The following is a 22,457-nucleotide window of genomic DNA, read 5'->3' as shown; positions in this document are numbered from 1 at the left end:
CTAGGATTACTAGTTATTCTACAAAAGCAGAGATCTCTACCCTCTGGATGTTTTTGGCCTAGAACTTCTGGATACAGACTGTCCTGTAGCTCAACCCTTTACAATGCTCCTGTCTTAGAGGACGTCCTAATGTCCACGCAGCCTTCTCCTCCACTGAAAACCCATATTTCTCTTTTCACAGCTCTCTATGTATAAACTCCTCTCATACCAGAAAGAAGCAGATGCAGCCAACTTAACCAGTCTCCAACTGTGGAAACTGTCAACCACGTGAGTTCTTGATTTAGAACAGGATCCCCATTCCACTGTATTACAGCATGCCAAACCCTCTGGACAACTGGTTTCTATGCAATGCATGCATTTGTCGTTTTTTCCAGGAATTGGCTTGACAATATTTAATCTATTGCTCTAGTCTTCAGTCCCAGCCTCCATTAATCCAGTCCCATTTACCCTGCTCATGAGGTTATGGCATAACACTTATCTGTCCAAATGGAAAGTAGGGAAGCTACAAGGAAATTTATTGAGCAAACTCTAATTTTATGTTTTACATAACAATGGGGAAAAGAAAGAAGGAGTTATCTGAACTACCCAAAGGAAAATGGCCCAAATCCTGCCTAGAACTACTAAGAAAGAACTGACTTGTACGATCAGAAATATTTTTTTAGGCTTAAAAGCCCAGATTGAATGCTAGAGTGTTCCTGCTCTATGGCATAGCTTACCTTAACTTCCACGTGTGCCATCAATACTGCAAAGTTGGTGAGGTGGTTACAGGAACATGTACTGTGTGTCTTGTTTGTTGTCAGGAGTCGGCAGCCTTGTGTTGACCAATAGCCTGTCATTGTGCGCTTGGAATAGCTCCAAAAGGAGCAGTTAGGGTTGAAATTTTCCTCTGACTGCTAGGGTGGGAAAAAAAAAGATCAATAAAGGGAATAACTCATTTACAGTCGAGAAAATGAAGTAGGCGCTTTCTTTACCCACAGCACAGTCTCATGCTCTGTTGGAATCTTCACAGACATGGGTCCAGTATTTTCACATTAGGAGGCCCTCATCAATTTGAGGTGAAATTGAATACCTGGTATTTGCTCCGTCTGATTTCAAGTGAGATTGCTATTTTTGAGAACTGTTCATACCAAAATGATGGTACTAGCAATGTTTTAGAATTGCATCAGCTTTAAATGTCAAAGAAAAGAAGGCAACACTTGGAAAAAAAACTTTTAAAAGGATGTTCTTTATCTTACATTTGTATACGTACAAAAATGTATCTTCAGACACTGATATGACTGCTGACTGCTTATAATAACATATGAGATGCTGTGCAGTTCAACTAAGTGCATTGCAAGCTTCCTAACAACTGTGTGGTGCCTATTAAGATTATATAATCTTGTACACTTTGATGTAATAATGTTACTAATTGGAAAAATTAACATATCCTCATTTCATATAGAGACAAGTTTACTTATTTTTCTGAAATACTTATAAATATTTCTGAATAATTATGACCACATTCTTTAGAAATATACTGTATCAGGTAATTGAAAATTATTACAAAAAAATTAGTACATTTAATATTCATCTGTAACAAATATAAAAATGTAGGTGATGAAACATGTCATGTCATTTTCTTACCTTGATATGTTTAACAGTAAATACCACAGGATCAGCCAAATAAACTTTATTACTGAACTCCTTATTTATTGCAGCTGTAATAACAGGGGAATTGACGATAACAGAATGATTTGTAGACATAGCTTCTGTTCCCAACTTCATGCTGGCATTCTCCGTAGACAAATAAGGACCCAGGTTGTTATATAGGACAAAGGCTACTCTAATCTCTCCTAAAATAAATGCAAATGTGAGTTAGAAATTGTAAGAAATGGGTCAGTTTCCACACTTTTCTGGAGTTTGTAATTCCAGTCAGGTGTTTGTCAAGCCTGTATAACACACATTCACAGACATAAAACCAAGCATTTATTTGCTTGGTACCAAAGTACTTAGTCCCTGGTAAGGAAAGGGAAATTGAATTCTATTGAGATCACTGTATGCAACTTCTTTAAACACTGAATCTGGAGCTCTGTCTCACTGTATCCTTGAAATAAAATTCAAGATCTTGCATAGAACCAGAATTTAGAACCAGAAAGGTTCTAGAAGAAAATACAAAATAATCCCCTTATACATTGAAGAAAAAAACAAAAACACTAGCCATAAGAAGGAAAACTGAACATCATCAAAATTAAAACTTTGTACATATTAGAATATATCATTAAGAAAACAGATATACAAAGCACAAACATGCATACAAACTAGGGAACAATAGAACTCTTGAATATACAGAAGACGCATTCTGGTCAGCAGTATGATAACAGAAAATAAGCAAAATTATCCAAAGGTATCAATGGACACTTTGGGGAAGAATAAAATAAAATCAATTTTCTATATGGAAAGATAGTTGGAATCATTAGCACTTGAAAAAAACAAAAAGTTAAAACTATATTTGCAATGCTACTTTATACCCACTCAATCCTAATATTTATACGGACTTGAAGCTATTCAAACCCTTGTACCCTACTGATGGGAATATAAAATTTTTCAATGACTTCAAAACATTTTGACTTTAAAAAAATATCTCTATACTTATTGACCCTTCCTGGATAAGTGAGAACATTTACCACAAAGAAAACAATTTGTAGAAGGCTTTTTACAGAATCTGTATTGATCATAGCCTCTATCTTGAAAGAAATCTAATGAAAAGATAAATTCTTTATAATAATAGAATATACTATGTGTCAATACAGCATAAAATATTAGTACATGGTAAATCATCACTAAATTTCAAGTGCGTTTTTGGATTACTTGATCTCGACAAGAAATAGCTCATATTGAGTGATTCTAGAGATAGGTAGTCTAAGAACAGTGATGAAAGAAAATGTCAGTATGAGACAGAGAATAAAGGACCAGTAAGAAGCACCAAGGAAATTTATAGTGTTTGGGAAACATTTAGTTTCCAGGTGGGTTTTCTTTCTGTTTTCTGTTTTATTTTAGAGGTAAGTATAACTGTCAGATTTCTCAAATTAAACAGTATATATATTTCATTGTTTTAATTATATTTCAATGTAAAGTAAAGACACTACTTTTTTTTTTTTTGGTCTAACTACTCAGTAATTATTTTCTTTTCAGGTCACCATTTCTACAAAGTCCCAAAGTCCCTCTACCTTATTTCCCTTTGTGATAATTTCATAATTACTGTAGTTTTTTTTTTTTTTAAGCTAACTACTTTCTTTTTTTCTTTTTTGACACATTTTTATTTTTTCATTTCTTTCATGGCAACAGTCAAACCCTGTGTCTTATTTCTACTTTGAAGTCATAGTTTGCCAGACACAGCTCCTTCCCTGACTACCACAGTTACAAAGATCAGAAAGCCAAAAGTCTCTGTCTTTGATTCTCAGGGTAAAAAAGAGAAAAGAAAGCTGGGTCAAGTGAGAAGTGTGTGTGTGTGTGTGTGTGTGTGTGTGTGTGTGTATGTGTGTGTTTGAGGGATGGTTAAAGAAGTGTGATCATGACAGCCCTATACCTCAACTGCATTTATGTTTGTGAAATTCCCTACTCTTGGGAATTGTATACGCAACATGCACCCAGGCTTGATTTTGCAACAAGCCTTGCATACAAGTTCCACAGGCACTCCAGTCAGATACACCCAATAAGATGCAAAGACCTCAGACTCAGACAGAAACCAGTGACCCAATGTTGCTGAGGGTAGAGATGCCAGCCCCTGCAGCAGCAGGTTACTGTACCCAGAGACATTCCAGAAGTTTCTATGCTGTGGTAGGCTTCTGTTTTATTGTGTTCATTGCCTTTTTAATAGTCTAACAAAGAGATTGTAATGAAGGCTATACGAAGGAAGACAAGATTATTATATTCACAGATCTCCTGTAAGATACCAAATCTAAAATAATAGCAGCTTCCTAAATACTAATCTGTTACAGTAAAGAAGCAAACTTCCTTCTAGATTTGGTATGAAATTTACGATGCATGAAGGCTACACTTAGTATTATCTAAGCATTGTTCATGTTGCTGTTAGTGATTTTAATTGTAATTGGCTTATGGTCAGCTAATTAGTCATAACAATTCTGCTTAATGCTCAGTGGCATGCTGTCATTCCAGCTTGTAAGAGCCAGAGGAAATGGAGGACACCAACAAAACAAGGTCTTCTGTATCAAAATGAGCAAAGCTCCTAGGAACTCAGAGACTGGAGCAGCATGCACAGGCTCTGCAAGGCTCTGCATGGACCAGATGGGTCCTAGAGCTGAGAGAAGTGGACACAGGCCTCCATCCCTATGCCCGCTTTTCCCAAGGGAGTCTCACTGGGGAGACAAATCACTCTATAGTGCAGGCTGCAACCGGGAAGTAGACGGCCACCATAAAACAAATTCAGCAGCCTCACTGGAGTTTCATTGTCCCAAACTGTCATGCCAGAGGCTCTTCTGTTGTTATTCTTGTTGCTGCTGTTAATTTAACCTTATTTTTATTTATTTTCTTTATATTTTTCTCTCTTTTACCTTACAGGTCCTTTGCATATATAGCACAACTTCCAGTTTAGTGTTTTATGAGATTCTCGGGTGTGAGAATGAGTGGGTCTCTTGTGCCTTTTCTTAGGCTCTTATCCTTCTGTTTGTTCTTTTGTCTTATTTTTATGTGTTAGTTTTTGTTTTTATCTTATTTTATTTTATTATTATCCCTTAGAACTCTGTCTGATTTATGATGGCAGACAGGAAGGAGTAGGATCTGGATGGGAGGAGAAGATGGAGGTGACTGGGAGCAGTAGAGGGAGGAGAAGCTATAATCAGGATATTTTATTTGAAAGAAAAAGCTATTTTTTCATTAAAGAAAAATAAAATAAAATCATAGAGAGGCTGTCATGAAAAGAAAACCCCGGTGTAGGACCATGCATGCTTACCATGATGAACATAGGTAAAAGTGTTTACCATGGATCCTAGGTTATGCTGGAGAAAAGATGTGAAGTGGGGCAAACAAGACATGATGCACACAATAGGCAGTGGCAGGCATCTCGTAGGAAGGTGGGTCAGTCCCAAGTGTTACTAGAGGTGAAAGGGTGAAGTTTCTTCTGTCTGGGAAGGACCCTTTTCAGTGGGGAATAAAGTTGCAGGGGAGAAGCAGTGGTTGCAAATCCCGGATGTAAGAATCTCTTTTTACTGCACACAATCTTACCACTGCCTCAGATATTTCATTCGTCCTGTTGGCAGCGCAACGATGGTTTGTAAGTTGCCTCTTAAATGATTCCTAATGCCTTAACAGCGCTGTATTCTAAGGACAGCAAATTTCAACTGTTGATAACATTAGGAGATCCTTTTTCAAGGCTATTTTCCCATAAGAAGCAGCAGTTCTGGTGGAGTTACTACTACTATCACCTAACAAAGTCAAAGTTTTCCTTGCCCTTGTGAGTAATTGGATTTTTAATATTTTTAAGGATATGTGAAGCTAGGAATATGACTTCTCCATGGAGTTATTTATACAGTTACCTTAATTTTTTTTAGTGAAATCAATTTAGCAGTCAGTTAAGCTGACCTGCATACTTGATTTCCATCCTCTCCAAGCCTTCCTCACAGTCAACTTCTCATGTATGTTTTTCAAAGGAAAGATACATATACACTCATATAAACCTAAAGAAAAACACGAAAGCTCATAGCCTTAAAAAAAAGTTACAAGGAGATTTCTCACCAGAATTTTCATCATTTAATTCTGCAAACTCAATTAAAAACTCCTGGTGGGGAAGCAGAAGAAGGTGGTGGTGGCAGAATATTTGAGTGTTGGTGTTTAGAGTTTTCTTCATTTTCAGGTTCTGACAACTGAGAAGTAATAGAACAAGCTCCAAATCTATACACAGAGCACCATTGTTATATTGATGGTCCAGTAGATAAGAGGAAGAGAAAAGAAATAGGAGAGGACTGTGCAGGAAAGCAGGAGTAAAGAACTCTTTCATGAGGGATTTAAAATTCCAAGGCCCCAAAGCAACAAACAAATAAAAGTTAAACAGGACTAAGCACAAAAGTTCCCTCCAACTTACCATTCCGGCCATTTTGCTTTAGTGTGTGTGCTGAAAGCTGGATAGTATTTCCATGACCCATGGTCTCTGGAAATCTTAGATCTTCCAGATTTCCTTCTGTGCTCAGCCTTGCAACTTCTAATTCTGTTCATAACACAGAGGGGTCAGTGTTATATGAGAAATCTGCCAAAGCTACAAGGATTTCTTTAACCTCTGAACTGTTTCTATAATCAGAGTTTCATGCTTTTTGGTCTATTTGTCATGGTAAAGCTGTTCAATTTTTTCAAAAGTATATAGTTAGTGTTTTCATTTTATTTATAAAACAAAACAAAGATGCTCAAACATCATGTAAAGAATCAAAATGTACAATAATCAAACCTAATAGTTAAAATTTAAGTCCAAGTACTTATATTTTGTCTTTGTTTTTAATGTTAATTTTCAAAATATTTTCCACATTTCATGAATTATGTTTAAAAACTTTTGTATTCCCGAGATGTACTCTCACATCAATATTGATCTATCTACAAAGCTAATAAAATTTGAAACAGCTTTATCAAATCTCCTGAAATAAAATTGTCAGCTACATCCTAAGACACAATAAAAACAGATTTATACCTATACGAAGGGATGATACAATTTCCAAGCATTAACATCATCCCTCAAATAACTTGCTTCTTATAGAATATAATTCAAACATATAAAAAGGACAGGTAATCCTCACATTAGGAGGGCAAGATAGTTAACAGAATAAAATCTACATAAATACATGCCTACATTAAAAATTCTACAAATAAACCTCAGTAAAGTGGTCTCTGTAATACAACCAATACTGAATGCGTTATGGAGGTTAACACGCAGTAATTCTGATCTTGTTAAACTAAAAGCTATCCTACTTTGAAAAATAGAATAGCATGTATCCACCAAACCAAATCACCACTCAAGACTAGGGTATCAGGTTTTTTTTTTTTTTCTCTCTTCATGGTAGCAAGTGACTCTAGACTTTCCGTTTTAACAAAGGTCACTTACGAATATTGTCTGTATTCTCCCTGACAATGTCAGTCTTCAAAAGGTTGTCTGCTAACACGAAAGCACTCTCCTCCACAGTGTCAAGCAACATGGTGGCTGCACGCAGCTGATCACTTGTAGTCAGGTCTCTCCATGCATTCAAAGCTTGCGGCTGAAGGAGGTTGTTAACTGTCTCCACCATTGCCTAGGAGGGAGGGGATGAGAAGAATGGCAGAAGTCTCCAGTGAACCCGCGTAGCTGTCAGAAATCCAGGTGTACATGCTGCCCAGCAAGCAAGGAGCAGCAGTGTGCCTAAGATCACTATTGTCCCAGCCTCCCCTGTGACATGCTGCAGCAGAAGAATTCATTATTTTTCTGTAACTCCCTCGCTGAGACTTTGCAGGCCCCTTGTCTTCTTTTGAAGGGCAACAAACAGAACCATGCTTGCTTCTTAGCATCAACAGCAGAGGCTTCAGGAAGACTATGATCACATAATTAAATGACTTGGCTGAGGAAACAGTGGCACACAATTTAGACCAACAAGTTTGTATCCTCTACAGAAAATGCTTCTGTTCTGTACATCTCCACAAAACTGGATGCTGACCACATCAAACACTGAAACAATGACTACGGAGAGGAGATGACAGGGATTTGATATCTATACGTTGTTGACTCATGAAGCAAATTTCCCCCTTTTTCTTCTTCTCACCTCTTCTCCTACCCCCACCCTGCTATAAAAAATGCAGGAACAGATAGGTATCAAAGCATTCATGCCATGAGTCACTCTGAGTATGTTGTGTGATGTGAAACCTTAGCACTGTTTACCATTTGGGAAGAGAGTACACAGTTGGACATCACTATCTATGGCCCTGAGGTGTTTCTCTTTTCTTTACAAAGTTAGCAGTAAGTACATCCATACATAGAGACAAAGTACCACATTTTTCATTGCTGTGTAAAGAAGAATAATCTCTGTAGCTACCATTTATATATTCCCTGTGGTTTCCTTTATGTGGTAGGTTACAAAGAGGAAACAGTTCTCCCAGTAAAATCTTGGGCTTCATTCAGACAGAAAACAGCAAAATAGAAAAATACAACACCTGCAGCTTGAGAGTGATGATCTCTGAACCCATTCATTATGAAGTATGCCTCCAACGCACATAGAAAGGGGGGAAAACAGCCAACGTAGATGCAGTCTCTAGGCAGCACATGAATGTTTTAAAACAGGACGCACATTAATAACACCCTGGCAAAGGGATTGGGTGAGATGGGCGGCAGATCCTCTATTCTGCCGTGTTTTCTTCTGGCCAGTGTTTTCATAGTAACCAAGTAACAACTGTTAAAAATTCGGCTTCATAATGAAACACCTTGGCTGCCAATTAACACCAGCTTAAAATACTAATTTGCCTCTTGATAAAGTTGTTTTTTTCTTGCTATTTCCCAAGCTTTCCCAACTTCTGACCGAATAGACAACATTAGACTTTTAAGGAAAATAGTCCTACAACTTCTGTACTTTGCATCATTAAATGTGTACATACACACACACACACACACAGACACACACACACACACAGAGACACACACACGCAGACACACACACACTTCACAAACCACCAAAACGACCTGTTTCGAATTAAAGGCTGAATACGTTTACTTTGTTTGCTTAACTCTGTCCTTGTTTCTAGGTTTGAAGTATGACCTGAGAGTCACCAAAACATTTCCAGACCTCAACAACATTAGCTGCTTTCCAGGAAGTAGTTCATGGGAGCAATGCCAGCACGATATACCAGAAAACGGGCATCAGCCAATAAAACAACAAATGGAGATGTAGGTATTTTCTGAAGCCAAACTGTGAATATGGTCCTACTGAGTGGAAGGAACATTTATTCTAAGATTAGATGGTCCCAGAATTCATTAGTCGTGCTCTGAAACACCCCACTAACAACTGAAATTACCCCTCATCTTGAAAATTGTGCAACCCTTTGATCTAAAAATGACCTCAATAATAATAATAATAAAAAAATCATCTTACGTTGATTATTTTAATCTTACCTCAAGGAATGGGTGGTGAGGATGACATAGTATTTTTGTACTGCCCTTTGTTGGTTTTAGTTATATAATTCAAAAACTGCTAAATGACCAGACTAGTTTAATAAACGAAATGCTCATTTTTAACAATGCATTCCAGCAATCTTCTAAATAACACAGATGAGTACAGAGAGGGGAGCAGTAATCCAAAGCTCCCAACAATGAAAGGCCAGGACCAGGTGGCTTCACTAGTGAATTCAACAACACAGTTAAAGAATTACTATCAATTCTTCTTGAGCTGTTCCAAAGGATCAAGAGATGGGAATGCTTCCAAACACATTTTATGAGTGAGCATTGCTATTCTGATGCAAAGTCCTGACACAGGCACCACAGAGGATAAAACTACCAGTCCTATCACCGATGAATGTGCACATGATTCTTCAACAAAAGGCCAGCAAACTAACCTCAATTAGCACATTAAAAGAACCATATATTTTGACCAAATGTAATCTATTTCTGAGATAAAAAGATAGTTCAACACATAAAATAAGTTGATGTGACGCACTCCCTTAGAAGAATACAAAAGAATGTCACCTGATTATCTCAATAGATGAAGAAAAAGCATTGAAAACAATGCAGCACTTTCCATGTTTAAAATCCACGAACTACCCAAGAATAAAAGGAAATTACCTCAATATAATAAAGACAACATAAGAAAAGTCCCCCACTAACATAATACTCATGCTATAAACTTGAAAATTTTTCTTTTTAAGATCAAAACTAAAATAAAGATGCCTACTGTAGGCTCTTCTTCTCAATGTAATTATTTGAGGCCATAGCCAGAGGAATTAGATAAGAAAAGGGAAACATAACCTATCTAAATTGGAAGTGAAAAGGAAAAATTATACCTTATTATAGATTGTAAGAATATATAGGCACACAAAAGTCTCCATTAAGAAAAATCAACAAAAATAACAGAAGATTTGTGGAAAAACATTAAATTCAGGAGCCTGTGTACAGATGTCTGCTTTAACCAAAACCTGTGCCTTCTGATTAATACCAGTTACTGTGCAGTGATCTTTTTTTTTTGCAACTAACGATCCATAAAGGTAAAATATTTTCATAAGAACAAATTTTGAGTCTATTTCAGCAATCTTATCTTTCCAAGCATGGTCTTTAGAGAAGTTTTCAATTAAAATTTAAGCAGCTTAAGTAATTAGCAAAATTTCTGAAGAACAGCAAAGTAACAATATTCTTGATGAGTTATATATTTTTTAAAATCTTTAGGAATTACTTAGTTTTTCTTACAAATATCTGCTCACAGGCCTCTCAAAAGATAGGTATAGATGGAGGAGGTGCTTAGTGGGTCTTCACTCTCACTGCTGAATGTTTCTGAAACAGGGTGATTCGAGGAGAGGTGAGTAATTGCTTTCAGTTGTGTACCTATCGGCTCTTATAGACTGTTCCGTTCCAATGGTCACACAGATGGCTTTTTAAAACTCCATGCTTCACACAACAAACCCAAAAGTCTTTAAAAGCCAAAGTTAGGGATGAGGCAAGTTGATTTAATGAGGGGAAAATACCAGGGCTTGGGGAAGGAGTTAAATAAGGTATATCAAGGTGTGTGACTGTGTGTGTGTGTGTGTGTGTGTGTGTGTGTGTGTGTGTGGCAAAAAAGTTTAAAAAATAAGGAAATCAACCACCTAATTATAATTGCAAAGAATCACAAAGACAGATGGACTCTCCTGTAGCTTATATCAAAGTCAGAAACTTGGAACCGCATTATTAACACTGGGAAAGAGAAGCAATTTCTTATACCTTATGCTCAAATCAGAGATAATTAGAGCTTAATCCTATATTTACTTTCATATGCTACCATATCCCAATGTGGGGTAAAGTATTCCATCACCTAATAGTGAATGTATAGAAATATTCATGATTGTATAGAAATATTCGAGGGCAAGACTGAACCTTCCATGGGTGTCAAAGCTATAGTGAGATCTGGAAGGTTTAATGCAGTCTTTTTCATTTGTTTGTTTGTTTGTTTTGGTTTTGGTTTTCAACATAGGGGTTCTCTGTAGCTCTTGTTGTCCTGGGACTCTCTTTGCAGAACAGGTTTGCCTGAGGCTCAGAGATCTGCCTGTTCTACCTCCTAAGTGCAGGGATTAAAGGGCTGTGCCAACCCTGCCAGGCTTGTAATACAGTCTGCAGTCTTAGTATTTTAACCTCTTACAAGACATAACTCCTAAAGGCTTCATGAGTTGTTGCCTTCAGGAAGAAGAGAGTAGTGGCCTATGCAAACTTGAAGGAGTAAGAGCACAGGCATGCTGACTCATCAGCAGGTAAAACAATGAAATAAGGCCCACAGTACACAGTAGCGGTTTCCTAGATAATACTGGCTGAGTTTTTTAAAGTTGATGAAATACTTCTTGCCACCTAAACAAATGTCTAAATAGCCACAATTCTGTAGTGATAAACACTATAGATATTTGATTTTCCTAAAGGATATATGTATTTGCTATTTTTCAGAAAATATAACAATCTAATCATAAGGTGTTTTTGTTGATTTCCACTTCTTACTGTCCATAAAATTAAGCTTATATGTCCTTAAAGCACACACTGAATGCTAAATATACACTGACTTTCTTTACATTTAAGTTAGCTTCTTGTACTTCAGAGTGAAACAGTACTCACTGAATTTTTTTTTCAAAATGTTTTTCTGATGCGAAATTTTATACTCTAAGTTTAAAGAAAATAAAGTTGTCCCCGGATTTATCTTATAGAACCTTCTAGTCTCACCATTTTATAGAACTTTATATTCACTATATTCAATGCTGCAGGGGGAAATTATGTGACTGTATTATAAAATTTTAAGAAGTTGATTATAATATCACTGACCTTGCCAGAAACCCGATATAAATTAATTTATCTTTTTACAAGTACTGTAACTTGAATGGAAGAAGGGCAATGGAAAATTTCATTCTAGTCTACCACTAAATTTCACTGTGCCTGAGGAAAAATAATATTTTCTATCAAATTAATAAAATAAAGCTACTCAGGAAGGTAAGGCTCATGATATTTCAGTTTGGAAGAAGACAATGATGGCTACTGCCCTTTCTCATTATACAGTTGTCTCACTAAACATGGTAGACATTTGACCATTTCTACAAAATCAGATTTAAGTGACATAACTCACACATCATTTAGAGATATGTGAGTGCCATGGGTAGATTCCCCCCCTGGGTATATGTTAACATTATACAGCATTACCTGAACTTTTTTTATTTACTTTAGACTTCAGATATTGTCTTGACAGTTCTTAAGTGTGGCATGCCATTGTGGTATGTTGTTAAGGACACTTTATAGTTCTACTTTCTATATTTTGAACTGGGAGATGCATTTAGTTGGTAAGACTACTGTGAGAGAACTTGGAGAAAAACAGCCATATAGTTTTGCAATGACAATTTCTGGAATAATTCCAAGAGGGCCTAATTGTGGAACAACCTAGGATTTCTTAGCAATGCACAGGGGAAGCAGTGGTGAGAAACATATCAGTTGCACTTCTCACCCAGGTAGCAGTAGTTCCCGGGACAGACGGGAAGCAGATCCAGATGGGGAATTCATTTGCCTTTCCTCCTCTACTGGAAAGCCACAAAAACAAACAACTGAAGAGGACTTGTGAAACGATGAATACGTTTAACGCCCTTGGAATTTTGTAATATAAGGCTGTGAGTTATGAACTCAATCAGTTTTTAGCTCGGGTTTCACTTACTGAAAGTTACTGTATTATCGTTCCACACGTGAACCTGTTTCATTTTCTTTGCATCATGTGCCATTCTCTAAAAGTGTCACATATGTTCATTTACATCTATGTTATTTTTATCCCTCCCACTAGACAGAAAGGAGTCTTTACAAGGATTGCTTAGGCATCATTTATAAGAGCCAAAAACAGTGTTTAATGACTGCTTTCTAAGCACATGGCATTCCGTGAAAATTCATAATTTAGCCAATTTTTTTTCCATTTCATACCTATGGCGTAAAAAATCTCTGAAGGCGCTGGTTTTCTGAGTCAAAGGGCAAAGTAGTATATAGAAGCAACATACCTTAAATAGATATATTTCATGACTTTGTGTGTGTGTGTGTGTGTGTGTGTGTGTTTTGAGACGGGGTTTCTCTATGTAGTCTTAGCTGTCCTGGACTCACTTTGTAGACCAGGCTGGCCTCGAACTCACAGTGATCTGCCAGCCTCTTGTGGGAACCCATGACAAATTCGGCCATGTCAGAAATCCTGTGCTTAGGCTGCATGCTGTGACCTTCGAGTTGTTGACCTTTACCTCACAAGGTCTTGTGTTCTAGGCTATCCTTGGACTATTTACCTTTGAAAGAAGTAGAGAAATCTCAACTTGGAACCACCCAGAGGATCTAGGAAGTTCTTACAAGGAACTACTCAGAGAACTAGGAAGTTTTACAGAGAGTGATTTAGGCTATTGCATTCTTGCCTGGGGGCTAGGGTAAGTGAGATAAGAATAGATCCTATTGACCTTGCTCTGTATATGTTTCTGCTAGTCGGCAATAAAGTGAATCTTGATCAGAAATATCCTGACTTGATTCGTTATTTCTCGCATCTCTGTATCCTACTTTCAATCCCCACTCCCTCTTCCAGGTGAACCCTGATTTGATCCCCCCCCCCACCCCCGCGGGCTGGGACAAGTGCTGGGATTAAAGGCCTGTGCCACTATGCCCAGCATGATTTCTTGTTAAAGACATTCAACAACACAATGGGATCAAGGTGCCAGCAGATTCAGTGTGAAGAGTGGCCCCTCTGTATCTTATGTGGTGGATGAGAGAAACAACCTCAGCAATCTTTCATAAGGGCACTGATGCCATTCAGGAAGGTTCCTTACTCTTGGCCTAATCACTTTCCACATGCTCTACTTCCTGACAGCACTACAATGGACATAGAATTTCAACGTGTGAATTAGGAGTGTTGAGGCCTGCTCCTTTTAGGTAGCATAACTATAGATTTTTTTTTTTTTTAAATTTCATGTCCATCAGCCCGATGATCTCAGCTGTTGCTGATGTAACATAATCTCTACACAAGGTCAGGCTGACCATAAATTCCGTTTATGCTCAGCATACCCTATGGCCTTATTAATCGACAAAAATTTCCCAACCACAATCCCAGCTGCCCCCAACTACCAGGCACACCTTCAAAGTTAGCTAGAACTTCTTGATAACAAAATAACTTGAGTCAGAACCAACCACCCTGTTCTACCATCTGTCCCCCCCCCAACCCCCCAACATATGAGGGAGTTGTGGTTTTCACCTTTAAATATGCAATACAAGTTCCCCTCAAGGATGCAGTTCAGATTCTGAGCTGGCTATCTCCCTGAGCTCAGAAAAATAAGCTTTCATTTTAAGCTTCTGAGTCTGAAGTGAGTGTTCCTGGCTTACACCCTGAACCCAACAAAAGAAGAAGCAGATTTTCAGATTACAGTAGACTCCCACTTAGAGCTTATTCGTGTTTGCCATTATCTCTGTTTTTATCTGCCTTCCCCACTAGACTATGTCTTTTAGGAGAGATATGCTTTCTCAGAATGTATTTTGGGTCATTAGTAGCTACTAGACAAGCATAATTTACTCTTATTATGAAATAATTATTTATAATAAGAAACAATAAGAAAACTGAAGGCTTCTCTTTTGTTTTTATAGCTTTTTGATATATTTTTCAAAATTCTTCTGGAACAAAAAAGGGAAAATGTCCCTACAGTTTTGAAAGGAAACACAACACAGTGAGCTGACGAGAATGAAAGAGAGGTTTTGAAGGGCTGGAGAGACGGCGCAGCAGTTAAGAGCACTGGCTGCTCTTCCAGAGGACCCGGGTTCAACTACATGGCAGCTAACAACTGTGCATAACTCCTGTTCCAGGGGATCCAGTACACTCATACATACATAGATGCACATAAAATCCTAATGTATATACATTTTAAGTGTTGTAGTTCAGAGGGGAAAAATGCAAGTCCCCATGGTGAATGCAAACTACCATGGTTAACAACAACATGATTACTTCCGTTGCTTATTCTTTAGTTTTCATTTCTAATATAAAACTTATCAACTGAAGATAAAATAAAAGTTCAAAGTGATTACTGAACAGGGTACATTATGCTGCAATCTGGATTTAGATATTGATTCAAATAAAAAAAAATTTTTTTTTTTTTTTTGGTTTTTCGAGACAGGGTCTCTCTGTGTAGCCTTGGCTGTCCTGGACCCGCTTTGTAGACCAGGCTGGCCTCGAACTCACAGCGATCCACCTTCCTCTGCCTCCCAAGTGCTGGGATTATAGGCATGAGCCACGACGCCCGGCTTTCAAATCAAATTTTTAAAAGTCAAATCCAGATTTTATTTAATTCAGTAAGGTGGTAAGAAATGGGATAGGCCACAAACTGGGGAAGACTGCTCAGCAAGATTATGAACAAAAAGGTAGGGACCTTTGCCTTTGGGTTTTGCTTATGTTCCATGCCAAAAAATCAGCACAAAATAAAACTAAACATCCATAGCAAGTGAGACAGTAAATAATAGATTCTTGTTGAAATGGTTAAAAGAAAAAATCCGGATGCATTACTTTCAAGTGGGGACTAAATATTGTACACACACACACACACACACACACACACACACACACACAAGAGAATTGTGTAGCTAAAACACAAAATAAGGAAGCTGGTGGCGTGACAGATTAGTGGTATTCAGACCATTTGAAATTCGGGAGTGAATATTCCAAATGATATACAAACGTAAGCTAAGAAATTGCAGACCTACATTTAAAAACTGATTAGCAATCAGAGTAGTATTTCATTCCTATGGCTGGAGCATTTAATAGTACTGGCTGCTCTTTCAGAGGACCTGGATTCAATTCCTGGAAACCACACGAAAGCTTACAGCCATCTGCAACTCCAACTCCAGGGAATCCAGTACATTCTTCTGTCCTCTGAGGGTACCAGGCACAGGCAGTGCAAAGGCAGGCATACAGAAAACACCCACATAAATTAAAAAAAAAAAAAAAAAAATGTATCATCAACAAGAATAACATTTAACTCCTTACTTCAAAATCTGGCTTTTGATATCCCCCTGAACAGTCACTCATTAATATTTATCATAATTGTTCTCAGCCATAATTCTCTGCCCTTTATTTATAATATTTATATTCATACTTAAACATTTCTCCTGTCTGAATTGCAGAGTACATTGTGGAACAGAAATAAAGCCTCGGGACTTCTGTGTGATCTCTCATCCCATGCATCTGTGTAACATATACAGCCGTGTACCATATTACAGCACAGTGGTCAATGTCAGCTTTTACAAACAATGTGGCCCACTGAATATTACCTCATTCAGTGACGTCAGCCATACTAATGATATCATGGCCAACTCAATTTGTTTTAGTATACTTTTTGATATTTTCATAAGGACTAAAGTATTGATTGATAGTTCTAACATGATATCCACATCATTAATGATGTATAACATCGTATATGTTCATTCATATATAGATAAAATATGCCTTATATTTATTTATAATTTTAAAAATTAAAAGTAAAGTTTCTTTGTTTTTTGTTTTGTTTTTACTTTTGATGTAAAGTTTATCGGCTGAGAATAAAGCAAAAATTTAAAATTATAACTGAATAGGGCACATTGTGATTCAATCTGGATTTAGATATTGATTCAAATCAAAATTTTAAAGGTCAAATGTTCAAAACGTCTTCAAAACAGTTTATAACTTGCAGGTTTTTATTAGAAGTCAAGTTGAGTGACTGATATTTACACATCTGATCAATAAACCAAAGGTTCATTTTATAACCACTGTCATTTAATATTATTAAGCGTATAAAAATGACTAATCCCTGAACTCCCTTTTATATTACATTGAAGTATTGACATTTTCAAGTCTTAATTAAAATTAGATTGTATAACACAACTGACCTTAATATAGTAATAAGAACCTTTAACAGAACACGAAACTAGAATTCTGTAGAAGAGACAGTTTATGAGAGGCTTTGTTGGGTAATAAAAGTATTGTTTTTAAGAAACCATTTGATTGTATTGCTTTAAAAATGTAGTTTGATTTATGGTGAAATGGCTGAGTGCTGTCACACAATCTGAGTTGTATCACAGGAATTAAATACAGCTATGGACTTGACTCTCACCTTGCTGCAGACTCAAATTCATTCAAAAAATATTAATTGAGCACCTTTAATGTGGCAGTTGACTGGAATGCAGCAAAGTCCAACAGCTGTTCTCTCTTCCCTCCATGAGATGATATAGGGAGGGCAGACAATTAAGCAAGTAATTAAAATCCAACATGACATGCACTCTAACAATAGGAACAGGTATAAAAGCTATCGGGAAAGCTCCAAGAAGTCAGGCACTTCCAAACCAAGCTTCAACACTGGCAAAAGAGGTGAGCCATGCAGCATGGCCCTTTTAGCACAGAGGTAAGAACACCATCTTAGAGGAAATGAGAGCAATTGCTCATAAAAGGATCAAAAACCCAAAGATTCTAGTGGTAATAACAATAAGCAAATACTAGATTTCAGGAGTCTTGCAAGCTATGTCAAGATATTTGCAATTCTTCCTACAGGCTGCAAGAAGTCACTAAGAAATAATTTCCAGTCAGAAAGTCAGATGCATCATCATGGTTCATGTAATCCAGTCTCTAGAATAAATGCTTCAACTTCTAATTTTCTCACGAAGCCACTAATGTACGAATCACTACCATCGTCATTTTACAGTGAGAAAATTGAGACCTAGAGAGGTTAAGTAACTTGCTAAAGGCTAATTAGCTAACAACATGGGGTAGAGCTGGCGTCCAAAGTCATGCATTCTTTCTCTGGGGATGAAGAAAGGCAGAGATTTCAAACACATCTAGATGATTTGTAGATTAATTAAAGCCAGTTTGTAAGGGAAAGAAGGTTGGCGCATGGCGTTTGTGGTAGGCACCAAGCAGGCACTGAATCAAAATGGGAAAAAAATTGGGGGGGTTGGGGGAAAAGGTTCTGCTTGAGGAGCAGTATGTTTAAGTGTCTTTGTGTATTATGAGATTTGTTTACAAAGACTTGAATGACACCAGCTAGAAAGTTCTAAGAGTCCGAATCTTGCACAAAGATTTTGTTCTGTGGTTTTGTCCTCACAAATCAAAGTAGACTGAATAAGCCATAAATCAGTAGAATTTCTAACAGTATACAGCATAATTGAGTACGTGAGGAAAAACTGATATCACACAACCATCAGCAACAGATGGAAATTTGGGGAAGTGCAGTCAATAATTTCTCATTAGAAGACTACTGTAACAAGTCAAAGAGCAGAATGTTGCAGGTACTTATATGCCACTTTTGCTAAAAGACACTGACTCCCTTCTTGAGTCTCTAACTTGAACAAAAGCAGGAGCAAAGCTTGGCAGCTTGCCAGCACTTGGTATCTCTCTTTGAATCAGACTCCTGCCTGACTCTGCATAGAATGTTAATCACTCCCGGAGTGTCTGCCTACCTAACGTAAGTCATCTTCCTTCAAGGCTGGAGGCACAAAGAAGTGATTGTTCTAGACCAGCAGTTACCTTGGATACCAGGAAGAACAAAGCCTCATAGTTTACCCTCCTTGCCCTGCAGGTGAAAGTAATTATGTACTAATGCAAAGTTGTACCCCAGAACAGGAGAGTTCATCTTTTACAAAGCAAACTGGTCCTCTCCAGAGATGATGGTGATTAAAACTATAATATATTGGGCCACCTTGCAGAAATCAAGCCAAGTAGGGCCACATCTTAACAAAAACAACCTAATTTGCTTACTTCTTACCTGTAGAGGAATTTTAGTACAGCACCATGGCTGCTTTGACCAGGGAACACATTCAGAGAGACCTTCTAGGTCCATGTGATCTGGCCGGAATGAAGACTCACCCTGGATTACAGTATGATCTGACTGGAATACAGACAAGCCCGTAGTACACATCTTTAATACCAAACAATGAAAGTAAGATTAGTTTACAGAAGGAAGCAGGCATGTTTGAAAGTGACATTTAATTGAGGGGAAACAAAGTGATGAATCACAGAAAGGTTTGACAGAATGAATCAGAGTCAGGATACAACCAGCTCTCACCAGGACAAACAGGAAAGAGGCTACTAAGGAACAGTGCAGGGGTAACAGAGTTGGTTTCTGTGCAGTTCAGTTGAATGTAGTGGAGTTCAGTTGAGTTTGTTCAGTCACCGTAAGATTTGTTTCATTCTGTTCAGTTTGTACAGCCAGGGCAGTTGAGTCCAAAGATTATCCTTGGCTACAAGGTGAGTTCACGGTGAGCATGATCTACATAAAGCACTGCCTTAAAACAACACGAAAACTCTACCACCAACAGAATTATGAACTAAAATATGTCTTCAAGTAGAAACATCAAGGCATACCCCTCTGCCGTTTATTGTGAGATGCAACCTATAGATACGGGGACAAAATTCGCTAACTGAGACAGTAGAGAATGAAAGACGGGGAATTTAGTTGTGAGATAGAAGGTTCATGCTGCCTACACCACAACAGTGGAAGACACTGAGACATTAAATGGAATAGTATTTCTAGAGTTTAAAATAATGGACTGTTCAGGGGCTGACGTTTGTGATGACAAGCATCAAGATCATATTGATCTAAATCAATGAAGTCACTATGGGTACGACTCAAAGAAAAGGCAGCTAAGTATTATGCTACGCAGGACTCCAACCTTAACCGTTTGAGAGAAACTATCGGGGAAGTACAGAAATAAGCGGTCATTGGTGGAAAAGAAATCAAGTGAGGTGTCCTTATGGTAGTATATCATTGAGATAAAAGGGTGCCAAATTTTTCTGATTGATCGGGTTAGACTGAAATACATATTATGGTTAACGACACACAAGAAAACACACACACACACACACACAGACATACACACATGTGCAGACACTCATAGTCTAACAGTTAAAAAGGAAGAGACCAGGAATTAGAAAAAGAGTGGGGTGGTGACATATAAAAGGGTACAGAGGGAGGAAAGGGAAACAGAATGGTGTGATTATACCACAATCTCAAACAACAAAAAATACCCACACCTTAAAAAAAGGTACAGACTAATCACTGAGCATTGGTTTAGCATCATTGTGTCATTAATGGCCTTCAGAAAGTATTGCTAAATTAGTAATGAACTTATCAAGGGCCCAATTCAGTGAAGTTCTAAGGACAAAGGCCAGGGGAAGTAGATTTAAAAAGGAATGAGAGAAAGGGACCAAGTGAAGTAAGTGTCCACAGAAGCAACACATGCCAGTAATTTGAAATATGGGCCAGGAGTTTCGATTAAAAAGGATATATTTTGATATCCAAGAGAAACTAAGTGGAATTTAAATGTCTGAATATGCAGAAGTGAAAGTAACACTGCTTCTTTGCAAGAGACTTAATGTCAGAAGAGGAAAGTGATCTTAACAAACAGCTTAATGATTGCTGCCATGGTGGGCGGGGGGGTGGGGATGGGTGCTACATAAACTCATGGAAGATGGTATTCATACTAAATGGGACAAAGAATGCTACTTATAGTAGTTGGCATATTGAGTGGTTATTGACAGATAACAGAAATTTACTCGGACAAGAGGACAGAAGAGAGAAAAATAGAATTAACCCAAGAAAACAGTATTGTGACAGTAAAGAATTGGAGACCAGAACTGCAACAATTAGGTGGTATGGAAGAAGATGATCCAAAGGTGTAGGGAGGGCCAGTTAAAAGTATGGGCAATCAGCAAAAGTCAGATAAGAGGAAACTATAATGTAAAAGTGGAATTATCTTGTAAATGGCAAATGAGAAGAATGAATGGAGAGTCATTAAGTAGGGTCAGGATCAGATATGCATTTTTAAACAGGACTTAGTCATGGGACTTCATGTCCACCTCCTCTGGACATGAGACAGAGAGAGAGAGAGAGAGAGAGAGAGAGAGAGAGAGAGAGAGAGAGAGAGAGAGAGAGAGAGAGAGAGAGAGAGACAGACAGAGAGAGAGAGAGAGAGAGAGAGAGAGAGAGAGAGAGAGAGAGAGACAGACAGACAGACAGAGACAGAGACAGAGACAGAGACAGAGACAGAGACAGAGACAGAGACACAGAGAGTTTTAGAGAGAGAGCAAGGTGGACACACAACCGAAAACAGAAGAGCCAGGGAATAAGAAGATAGAAGATTAGAACAGATTACCAGAGTTAGTTTGAGACCAAACAGAGCAATTCAGTCAGAAGCAGAAAGAAAACAGATTGAATCAGTCAGCTTGGAGAGGGGTTTGAGCCAGAACAGCTAAATTGAACCAGCCAGCCAGAGTTTAGAAAGAGCTAGAAAGGGAGAGTTTATTCAGCAGTTTAGTCTCAGAAGATGAAATAATCTATGCCTAGGTTAGCAGAAGGAGGCTAGAAGCTTCCAGGACTAGGCCTAGGTTAGCAGAAGGAGGCAGTAAGCCTCCAAGAAGACATTTACATCAGGAGAATAAAAGTTACTTTAATAGTCTAGATGTTGAGCTAGTATGTGAGCTCTGACAGAGTAGAATTCCTGCCTTTCCTTTGGAATCCTAGCCTAGGACACAGTCTAACAGTTGCCTGATTGACTGAACAAACACAGAAGCACAGGCTTTCCTCAAATTAAATATGTTAGTTATTTTTTCACAGGAGAATATGCTTCTGCATTTTAAAAAGGAATGCTGGTAGGAAAGTTGCAGGTACTTTCAGTCCTCATTCCAGTGTAGTGTTTATATTGCCCCCCAACAGAACAAACAAAACAAAACAAGCATACAAAAAGGTGTAAGTAAAAAAGTAGTATTAAAAAGAAGTATGAAGTATATAGAATGCCACTTCAGTCTCTTTCATCCTATATTAATGTAAATGTTTATGAAAGGAAAAAACATCTTGTCATGGTTAGTAGGGAGAGACTCTGCATTACATGGCCAAATATCCTATGTCTAAAACTTTGCAAACAAACAGACAAACAAACAAAACGGTCTATTGTTAAAAGGCAACAAATAATAAAAGTATAGAAATTTGTGAAAACTGAAAATCCAGTTATAGAGTTCTGACCCTTCAAAATATCAATTTGACAGTTTTCAAACGTGTACATTTACACATATACAAGAATGTTTTCTTTTCTTTGTCATGTGTATAATTATGTATATGCATGAGGATGTGTATGAATATGCATGAGTGTATGTATGAGCATGTGTATATACGTGTATGTGCATATGTGTGTGTATGTATGTGTATGTATTTGTGTGTGTGTGATGCAGGAGTCTAAGCCAGAGCCAGAGCGCAAACATATTTATGGGCAAAGTTCCTAGCACCAGTATCTG

General features: G+C 37.7%; 1 protein-coding gene across 1 annotated transcript in view; it reads right to left on the bottom strand.

The window, feature by feature from the left end:
* Adgrl3 (adhesion G protein-coupled receptor L3) overlaps nt 1-22,457 on the bottom strand; it is a 438,014-nt gene that overhangs the window by 89,569 nt on the left and 325,988 nt on the right. Inside the window, exons 11-14 of the mRNA XM_051170906.1 lie at nt 7,082-7,265; nt 6,077-6,199; nt 1,624-1,832; nt 717-893 (exon numbers count right to left, since the gene is read on the bottom strand). Coding sequence (XP_051026863.1) covers nt 717-893; nt 1,624-1,832; nt 6,077-6,199; nt 7,082-7,265 — 693 coding nt within the window. The remainder of the gene's footprint in view (nt 1-716; nt 894-1,623; nt 1,833-6,076; nt 6,200-7,081; nt 7,266-22,457) is intronic.

Source organism: Acomys russatus, chromosome 28 (assembly GCF_903995435.1).
Source record: "Acomys russatus chromosome 28, mAcoRus1.1, whole genome shotgun sequence".
In the NCBI taxonomy this organism is placed as follows: Eukaryota; Metazoa; Chordata; class Mammalia; order Rodentia; family Muridae; genus Acomys; species Acomys russatus.
The sequence above is the reverse complement of the archived record's forward strand: the minus strand, read 5'-3'. Positions and strand labels throughout refer to the sequence as shown.